This window comes from Glandiceps talaboti, chromosome 11 (genome assembly GCF_964340395.1).
Source record: "Glandiceps talaboti chromosome 11, keGlaTala1.1, whole genome shotgun sequence".
Taxonomy (NCBI): domain Eukaryota; kingdom Metazoa; phylum Hemichordata; class Enteropneusta; family Spengelidae; genus Glandiceps; species Glandiceps talaboti.
The window spans coordinates 8,982,719-8,993,758 of NC_135559.1; the positions used below are offsets into that span (position 1 = coordinate 8,982,719).

Genomic DNA, 11,040 nt, shown 5'->3' on the forward strand with positions numbered 1-11,040 from the left:
CTTTGGTGTGTGTTTTCTAGCCCTTTGGTGTAAAATGGGGTGTGTTTGTGTTATTTTTGAGCTGAAAAGTCTAAAACGGGGTCCACTTTGCATTATGTTCGCTTTTGCTTGGTCTAAAATGTGGTCCACATTTGTCCTTTACCAAATCATAGCTGCCATTAATTGCCCCAAAATGTTGTCTACCAAGGAAAATGTATTTAGGTCTAAACTTTCATCTTTTAAAAACCTGTAATGGTCTAAATTGAAGTGTTGATTTTTAGTCAAAGTTGATTCAAAGTGGGGCCTGGGGTTTCCAGCAATGTCATCCCCCCCCCCCCCCAGTGTTTCATTTGTAAGAAAAATATATATATACATATGCATATTTACAATAAAGATAACAATGGGGAAAGGGAGAAAACAGAGTTGTCAAGTAACTAGTCGAGTCCGTCAAGTAACTAGTCTGCCTAGCAGTCATTTTGTTTGTGAATTTTCCATGTCCAAAGCCATAGCTCAGACATGCTTGAACAGATCTCATTCAAAGTTGGTATTAGCACAGTGTTCTGTGACATACATGTGCATATCCATTTTTGTCGTGATACAATCCGATGGCTGCCTGGCAGTCATTTTGTTGGTGCAGTTTTCATGTCCAAAGACATGCTTGAACAAGTCGTCCCCCTCCCCCCCCCCCAAAAAAAAAAGAAAAGAAAAAAAAAGCAGCCATTTTGTTGGCATAGTTTTCATGTCCAAAGCCATAACTCAGACATGCTTGAACAGGTCCCCTCCCCCAAAAAAACAAACAAACAAACAAACAAAAACAAAATAAAAACAAAAAACAATCATAGCGGGACCGTGTCATTCTCAATGACTTGTTTAAAATTACATTGTGTGCCCCTTATGCTGCAAGGGATGATATTCCATACGTTTGTAGCATCACTGTAAACAGTGTTGCATTGTGTCTGTCTCTAGGTATGACCACATCATTCCGAGTGCTCTGTCTTATCCTGTGTGAATGAGTGATTGGAGTGAAAAAAATCCTGAAAAATATCTAATTCGGTAGACGAGAATACAAAACGTCATGTACAAATATTCCAAGTTGTAGATTATGTTGTTTAAAAAAAATTAGAATGGCAAGTTTCCAAAAAAGTGGTGCTGTATATGTTGTCCAATTACTGAGGGTCATAACGTGTATCAATTTCTTTTGGATCAGAAATATATCCTTCAGGTGTGTCCGATAGGTGTTGCCCCACACCTCCAAACCATATGTAATCATATGATGTAATGTGGGGAAGAATAAGCGATAAATAAAATGAGGGTAGATTGCGGAACTGTATGACGCAATCTCAAAATGACACCTGTTAAAATTTACTTATCTTTGCTTTCTTGTGAAATGTGCGGCTTCCAGGAAAGATTTAATAGCATCAATTATAACGCCAGCAAAAGACGAACGATCTACTCTTTCAATTATTTGATCCTTCCATTGACCAATGACACGTGTTGCGTGTGATAATAAAAATGTGTTTTGTTGTGCAAATCATGGCCTGCCATGTACCTTTTATTTCGTTGATAGTGGACCATACTTCCATATATGGGCACTACCGGAAACTCCTTCTTCCGCTTTCTCTGAAAAGAACTCACCATTTTGTTCGTTACGGTCGTGAAGTCGAACACACTGGCGAAAATGTTGTGGTATAAAATTCACTCAGAAATTTAGAGACGAAAAACTCATATTGATAGGTATTTGTTGAATACATAGTATTTGCACTACTGTTGAATTACTTGCCCTTTTTCGTACAAGATTTTGCTGTTTGATCCGATCCTATCATACCCTACAATTAATAGAATAGTTTGAACGATGACATCATTGGGAAACCCCCAAATTACTTAAGTTGAGTTGGTGACCACCATACCGTATTTCAAATACGGAAGACTTTGGACTGTTACAACCACAGTTGCCGAATTTGTACAGAAGTGAAAAATGATAGGTCATAAAAGGAGAAGTTCAGAAGATCAAGAAGACGCCGTTGACAGACGGGGACTACTGAAAAAACAAAAATCTATATCCTCCGCATTCCGTGAGTTTGATATTTCAGAAGGGGGTGACGATGACGTTGACGAACAAGACCCGGAATCTGAGCCACAGACAGTTCCTTGCTTTACAGATCAGGTTTTGACGACATTTAAACACGGCATTGAGCACCTGAGAGAAATTGCAATGCCATGCATACCACCAATGAACCAAATGGTAAGTAAATAATTTACCTAAGATATATCACTCTAGCGAGCTTGGCTTGCTTCTCTCCCGTTAGTCTTGCTGCTAGACGTTCGGGCTTTCTTTCGATAGTTCGCAGTGAGGGTTTGGATGTTCCATCCTCGATAGTAATGTTCGGTCGTGTGTCGTATTTTATCCGAAGAACATCCGAGGTCTAGCAGATAGACTACTCTCCCGTATGCATAGACCATGCAGTGAGAGAGTTCCCTACGTGTGTCAGCCAATGGTTAAGCCCCAAAATTTACATATCTCATCTGATGTTGACCGAAACGTGACACTGAGTAGTCAGTCCTCGGTGGTCATCATGCTCGAGCAATATCAACAACTACACGGCGACGAATTTCCGTGGGTTTACGTGAGTGGAACATTCCTTGATTTGTAGCGTGAGTTTTGTCAGAGTCGATCAAGTACATGAGAAATTGTTCATTGAGGGGCTATAAAAATATACAAACGTCAGTACAAGTGTCGTGCAACTAGTGTAAAACAGTCTGGAAAGTTATGTATTTTCTTTGAAAAGCAACGATTACTTCCGCAGTACTCTTGAATTACTTAATTATGTAACTGTCAATAATGTTGGTCGACTATTCTTCCATACGTGAGAAACATCATGTCGAAGTGTTTACAAAATGTATGAAAGTGTCTGCATTTGATTTAGTTATAACAGCTTTCAGGGGGCAGTTCCAACTTCCACCATACCGTCTCGTGTTCAAGGTCGTCAACATATCTAAAGAGTCACTTCCCGTCGTCACGTCAGTGTTCCTGTAATAGTGTGACCCCGGGAGTGTGACGTGACACCCAATGTGGATTTATTAGTATACTCTAGACTAATAAATCATGGTTAATTTAGTGAACTTCAGTAATTTCAACGAAATATAGCAATTATTTACATTCTGTCTGCTAGTCATCAAACTATAGGAACATCCGGGTTGACTGACAGGCAGGTGCAGTTTAAAATTTACATAATAGATTTTGTAATATCCTGAACACACCTGCCACAATTGGAAAAACATGAAAGAGGAATTCTACCTTTGGGATTGTTATGGTTGTTTGAACCATAGACCCTTCTATGTTTTAACTCAATCTGTCAAATGGTGACTGATGTTAATTATAAGTTAATTAAGTGTATTGATAGCCATATCCTGGCTGATTTGCATATATATTTTATCAATCAGTAATTGAATTCCCATGAAGATTATCAGTTTAGTTTTCATTTATTTACCTTTGTTTCCTTATTTATACATAGACCGACAGACAGGTAAGTAAGTACCAATGGGTAGGGTCTATGATTTATGGTCATCCATGTTATATGTTCTGAATGGCAACATAAAACATAAACAGAACACTGTACATAAGGATGGACATAATAGTAAATAAATAACACATACATATATTTGTTTGTTTGTTTGTTTGTTTGTTTGTTTATTTATTTGTTTACTTATTTGTGTATTTACTTGTTTGCTTATTATTTATTCATCCCTGAGATAAATTTACAGTAACATTGAAACACATTAACCATACAAAAGTGAGACGATGTTATTGCAATCTGAGAAATTACTAAAGTCTGGGCAAATCAAGTAAATATATCTGAGATTTGAAATCTATTTTATATCAAATATATATGGGAAAAAAGAAAAAGCAAAAACTAGACAAAATTATGATATACAACAAGTGAAAAATAACATAAGATTGTAAGCACTGAGATTCCTCCTTGTATCAGAGTTAAAGGCAAACACTGGATAAGGGTTAAAATCTAGGTGTGATAAATTATGGCTGTTTGGCAGAACTCTATGAAAAGTTGGTCCAGAACAAAAAATGACCATATGTGACAGTAATCTAACAACCTTGAATTGAAACATAAAACAAGAACTGTAATTGAAACTTACTAGTATATATAGTCCTTTAAAACTCTCTTCAGATCAGAGGTGAAATCAGTGTAAAAGACAGTGGCATGAATGGCAGGATACCATATTACTATTCGATATTGTCAACCCACTATAGCATTGATATGTTAATACATTTTATGCAATAGCAGAAGTGAAAAATTTTAACTTAAAGCAGAAGTTAAAGTTAACAGTGGTAATTGAACCAAATTTGAAAATGAAGTTCTGTGTACTGTCAAACAAGATACAAGAGGTTCAAAAACCTCTTCCTCAAATCTGGGCATAGTATTCTCTGAAAAAAGCAGTCCTTACTTATAGAGACATTGTATCACACTTAAAGTTAATCATGATTCAATTTCAGCTTTGTAAATGCAGTTACATATGACACTCAATTATATCTGTTAAAAAACAATTTCTTTTCTTCAGGATGAACCTGTTTCAGCTGAGTCATTGATCAAGTTACCACATCCCAATGGCTATCTACAATCAATTGGAGTCAAATTCTGTTCAGATGTTGAAGATGATGGCAGTAGATCTGTACATAAAATCACAGAAGTTCATGATCAGTTGTTCGAGGGAAAGTTGAGGTGAATTTATTTTAATTTTTCATGACAGATTTATTTGCATAGGATTAATACTATTTCTGTTTCATATTTACCAATTTTGGTTTTGTCCTTTTTCCTTGATATGCATGCATGGACATAATTATTTCTCTTGACTAAAACACCGAAGCATCTTCATTTCTCCTGTAAAGAGGAAGAAAGTTGGTTTCCAAAGAGACATTCACTGTTTAACTAAGTTGTTTTACTGTTTTACAGACCTGGTGATGTCCTGCATACTATAAATGGACTAAATGTCTCAAAGAGAAGACATACTGATCTGTTGGAGTTAATGTACCATCTCGATGAAGAGTTTGAACTGGTAAGCTTAGACTATAGTTATATACACATGAACATGCACACACAAACACTCAAACACACACACACACACACACACACACACACACACACACACACACACACACACACACATGCATGCATACATACATACATACATACATACATACATACATACATACATACATACATACAGGCATGCATGCACACACACGCGCACTCACATACGGTACATACGCATGCATACACACCCACCCTTGCATGCACACAGCATGCACACTTGCATTGCACTCACATTGCGCGCGCACACACACACACAAATGCATCCACACATCATCACACTGCATACATACATACATACATACATACATACATATATACATACATACACACACACACACACACACATACATACATACACACATATTACATACATACATACATACACACACACACACAAATAAAACTGAAATCATACATACACTGGTAAAGAAATGGCAATAACAAAATATGCTTCAGTCATATACAAAAAATGGATTAAAAAATGAAAGGAAAGTTAATTCTATACAAAGTATAACAAGCAAGAATTCATAAATTATAATAATATCTATAAAACATACAAACTGCAAATTCCTACTATTTTTGGCATAGCCACCATTTCTTTGTGAAAATGAGGAATTGTAATCCTTAAGTATATATGTTTTCATTAGCCCTAACTTGAGATTTACTGTTTCATTTATATTTCAATATTTCGATGACTGTCAGCCTTCTTCATCTGGGAATGAGAACATGAACCATGTCCATTGCTGAAATTAACATTTGTGGAGGAACTCTGCTGGGGATAAAAGGACGGTAGCCAGCATAATTAACCGGTTACTCTGCAATTTCTTGCCGGCTACCATTTCTGAAACTTGTATATCCATTGTTGGGTAGATTCATAAAGTCTTTGTCATAATTTACTACTCAGTACTGCCTACTTTTCTAATTTTGTGTGCTACCCTTAGCTATCCATCCTGTCTATACACAGCATTCTCGCAAACCAGAGTTATTGTTTCTACCATTACATTTCGAAGGAATGGCTCATTAAGAACGTTACCGTAAAACAGGTCGTGGTTTGCTACGATGATACACAGTGAATTCAAGTATTCAAACAATTATTTGTATGTTATCATTCACGTAGGTTATCAAGAGAAAGATGGAGAACACCGAATCTCCAGATGAAGATGTAGATGAGGAGGATTGGGCAGTAGAAATTGTCACTCATATTAAAATCAAAATCAAACTTAACATAGATGGTAAGGGTATATAATCTTTAACGTCTGAAGATGAAATTACGTATGTACTGACAACATACCAGGATAGGTTTGTGGTTGACCCTAATCAAAAGAGGTTTGTGAGGGTGTCCTAGCTGTAGATACAATTATTCAGCTGAAATATACTTACATTTACTGACAAAATCATGTATTACAAACATGCTCCCAGGATGTGTTAAATTTGAAGTTATTCCATATTTTAGGGGTTCAAGGAGATCTGTGAGGGTATCCTATAGATATATACCCTAGAAGGGGAAGTTTACATGACTTATGAACAAGCTTTGGGGTGGCTGTCCTTAAGTCCATTCTTCTAATGACCTAATGGACTGTTAGATATCTTAAATCTGGCATTTCATTATTTTAAAAAAATTGACAGCCTCTGTAGCTATGGTAGGATTAGCAAAAAATCGGTATGGTCAGGTGGTGGTATGGTCAGCCAGTTGTAGATATTAGGTAGTTTGATGTCTCTCTTGATCTTGGGATTGCAGCAATCTGATGTTGATAGCCTCTGCAATCTTTCTTGGGAAATCATGTTGGCATGTATAAACAATGGAAAAATAGTTATGACTGTATAAAGTCATGGGAATACTAGTATTCAGCAAAATCTGATGAGTAAACACTGCTACTCAAGTAATTTATTCCACTAATATTGGTAATAATTTATTCAATTGTTATATTTCAGGTGATAAAATAGTGTTTGAGGTGGTTTCTTGTGTTGAAATGGAATTTATAGAGAAGTCTGATGATGGAATGCCAATGATTCGTTGTTATGATAAGATGGATGTATACATCTACAAACCAACTGAAACTGGCACCGTTTTGGCTATGACTGATCAAAAAACTCTTGGTCTAATAGCTAATAAGAAAGATGATCTGAAAGGTAAACATACAGAGATATATTAAATCATATTATACCACATGCAAGCCAGGTTGAATGCTTTCCAACAACTTGAGTAATGTTATGGTGTGTGATGTTTCAAGATGGCATCAACTCATTAATATTCAAATATTTAACTGTGACTAATCTATTCAAGATGGCGTCAACTCATGAATATTCAAATATTTTATTGCAACTAATCTGTTCAAAATGGCGTCAACTCATGAATATTCAAATATTTAAGTTCGTACACACAAGTGACATGGGATATTTATCTGTATTTTAAACTCTGAAAATAAAAAAACACTCAGAAAAAGAAGTCACAAATGAATGCTAGTTATTGAATATTTGTTTTGACAACTGAACCCATTGGTAGGATTTATTGCTGTTAGCACAAAATTTGGGTTGACAAACTCTTACCTTACGGCTCCATTCTTATGGCTCCTTTAATAAGATAACACTAATACATGAACCTGGGAATGAAACCCTGGCCTTTAACAGAGCTAATAGATCTCACCACTATCTATGATATCAATGGTGAATATGTTGTTTGATCTTGCAGGACAATGGACAATGTACCGATACAAAGTGTTCTGGCCTGGGTCTAGAAACCAGGTCAACCAGGAAGATATGCCAAACAGTGCAGTTGTCTTATATAATAAAGAATTTAATCGATGCCTGGCAGTGTCAACGGGGAAGTACCAAATGTTAACCTTCAAGGTAAACATTATTTGGATGATTTTAGTGTTTTGAATGCCAAAAAAAGATAAAATCAAATTACTAAGATATGTGACAAGTTATGTTTGTTCTTAGATTTTTGTAGAACTTGAAACTTAAGATCCATAAACTATGTTATTAAAGGGCAATTTTTCAATACCATGACACCGTGTTATCTTATCCATGGAACCATAATGATTTATATTGAAATCGGATTATTGTTTTGCTCTGTATTAATTGTTTCCAAGCTATCATTTTTCACACCCACATTTAATCCTTGTCCGATCTGGGCCTTTATACATCAAGGTTTACACCTGCTAGAATTGATCTGCATGCTTAGAATACATGAATATTCATTATATAGCTCTGCATTGCAGTAAGGTCATGACCTCTGATCTTTGACATAAAACTAGATTTTTTCTTTTGTTTTCTCAGAAACCTACAGGCTTTAAAGGTTTGGATAAACTGCACCACATCGATGGAAGGATGTTTTATAAAAGAGAATGGTATAAAGGAAGTGACCGTGTTGCATTTGAATCTGCACTCTATCAAGGTTAGATTTATCTCTTCAAGAAATTTTAGGCACAGACAATTAGAAACAGATTGGCAATGGGTATTGTTCTGAGGTGATAATAGGGCGATTATGAGCTTGATCATCATCTCAGATAGGCTGCAAGGATCTCCTTTGTTTCAAACATAGGCTGAAAGTTTAAATGAGTGACATGTGAGTTGCTCATTGGGAACTATCAGTGTTTGTTTTCTATAGCAAATTAACACTACATCATTGGTAAAGGTCAAAGGTGTGAATGCATAATCTTTGAGCGGAAGCAGAAATTTTTGCGAAAATAGTTTGAAAATCGAGCAAGATTTAGTTGAGTTATTTCCTTTTAAAACTTGCTTGTTATGAATGGTCAAATTTATGATTATATAATGTGCATATTTGAGGGAAAAATGCAGAATTATGGAAAAAGTTACATACTGTATGACAAAATCTGATGACAGGTCAAGTTGTGTTCTATGGCTCTGTAGCAAGTCATGCTCTGAGAATTTCATCCTACCCACTGGGATTTTTGTCAGAAAAGTAGATACTTCATTCCATGGTCGTAACATTTCCAATGTTTACACGAGGGTTTCACCTTGTGTGTGTATTTTGTCATGGTGATGAATTGACATATAATGTGGTGTGATTGTTGTACATATCTTTTAGCAAGGGAGTATGTAAAGCAGGCATGAGTTCGAGATAGTCAACACAAAACCCATGCCATGTATAAACTGTTGGTATGTTCAAATTTCGTGTACCATTCGTCAGTCGAACGGCATCCAATACATGTATTTTTGGTCGACTGAAATCCTAAAAGATTTTGTTGATAAGGGATTAGTCATTATTTGTTTACAACAGTAGAAACAACACATTCACTGTTTTAAGTATGGATTATTTTTATTCCGTATGCCATACAAATTACCCCGTTAAAATGGTAATAAACAACTAATCCATTTATTACATGTACATATGTTATGGTAGTTTTTGATTTATGCGAGAATATGTTGAACCCAAGCCAATTCACTTGTTTGAAAGTTATTTCCATGACAATAGAGTAATGTTTACTTGAGACTACAGTTTGGACAATGGGAGAGGACTCATTGCTAATCTGTTTTCTTACTTGTCTGTGCTTTAGATAATTCAGTCCACCAGCAGCAATGCTTTGATATTTCTCACGAGACAAAGTCCAAAAGTTATTATTATGATACATTACCAGGTATATAATGTAACTGGACCACTTATGTCTCTTGTCTTTGACCTGCATTGACAAGGCCCCTTATGTCTCCCATAATTCTCAAATAAGCATAAATGTGTCTGATTGTTCTTGTTCTCTGTCTTGCAGGATTTTACTTATTCAGAAGTGGTGATGGTATTATACTGGTTGAACAGAAGGATCCTGGCTCTCTCGACTTCAACACTGGCTTTGAGATAATCAGTGTGAAGTGTGAAGCATTTCCATAGTTATGCTACCATGGTTACCATTGAATATTTGAGCCTGGAAGTCATGAGGACTACCATACTGGTTTTGATTGATATCAATCTGATAGTGCTATCATGTACTGTTACTATAGTAACTGTAACCTTAGTTACTGTTGGTTACTTTAAAAGATTGTTCTTTCTTGCCTAAGTTTTAAAAAATTAAGTTAATTGAAGAAATTTAGCTGAGGGGAAAGCGATATATTCTTCTCAAGAAAGAATTCCATGCTGTGATCTGAAAAAAATAGGTCGAACCAATATATCGTTGAAGTCATGAGAACATAGACATAGGATGTGAAAATTCATAAAAGTTCAATGATTTAACTTTTTCTTCAAATTCCAATTTTAAGAAAGTCAAAATATCAGAGCGGTATACTTAAGGCATTTGAATATATTTGGATCTCGTATAGATATACATATAACATGTATACAAATTAGGCTTTAAAAAATCACATACTGCCCTCTTGTGGCAATGAGTATATATTAGAACAGTAGCTTTTATCCAGTTGTGGTTAATAGTATGCATTTTTTTACTAGTAGTAGTAGTAGTAGTAGTAGTAGTAGTAGTAGTATACAACAAGGGCATTCAGTGCAACAATAATGAACTGCTTTCAGTTGAAATGTTTTTCTTCAACTCTTATATTTATATTCTTCAACTCTTATAACCTGCCAGGGCTAAATAGTTTTAACCAAGTACACTATTTCTTGTGTTCATGTCATACAATCATGTACCGTATTCTTTTTATATTTCAAAGGTACAGTTATGCGCTGGGGAGCAATTTTCCTAAAAATCAGAGTTTTAAAATCTCTCCAAACTTCACCAATTGAAAATTTTTTCCTTATCCTTTTGAACAATAAAAGAAATTTGGGGCTTCACCATCAAGTTTTCAAGAAAATTGTCATTCAATTGTTTTCCTGTAAAGTTAACAAGTATTTGGTGGCCATATTGGATTCTATTTTACACGGTATTTGGTGGCCATATTGGATTCTAAAATGGTTTAATTTCAATATTGTTTTTTTCATGTATTTCAGATAGTGGCCCCTAATTTTTCTTCTTGATTGTAAAGATTTCTTGATTTCATGATTTTTGCT

General features: G+C 35.3%; 1 protein-coding gene across 2 annotated transcripts in view; it reads left to right on the forward strand.

The window, feature by feature from the left end:
• Positions 1-1,863: 1,863 nt before the first annotated feature.
• LOC144442221 (uncharacterized) overlaps positions 1,864-11,040 on the forward strand; it is a 10,963-nt gene continuing 1,786 nt past the window's right edge. The window contains exons 1-8 of one of the 2 annotated variants that reach the window (XM_078131500.1): positions 1,864-2,221; positions 4,555-4,715; positions 4,947-5,049; positions 6,205-6,319; positions 7,020-7,217; positions 7,777-7,934; positions 8,367-8,484; positions 9,815-11,040. The exon at positions 9,815-11,040 is cut by the window's right edge and continues 1,786 nt beyond it. In XM_078131500.1, coding sequence (XP_077987626.1) covers positions 1,955-2,221; positions 4,555-4,715; positions 4,947-5,049; positions 6,205-6,319; positions 7,020-7,217; positions 7,777-7,934; positions 8,367-8,484; positions 9,815-9,933 — 1,239 coding nt within the window. In that variant the 5' untranslated portion in view covers positions 1,864-1,954 and the 3' untranslated portion in view covers positions 9,934-11,040. Of the gene's footprint in view, positions 2,222-2,512; positions 2,604-4,554; positions 4,716-4,946; positions 5,050-6,204; positions 6,320-7,019; positions 7,218-7,776; positions 7,935-8,366; positions 8,485-9,814 lie in introns of those variants that run through there. The other variant, XM_078131501.1, reaches the window with a different exon arrangement.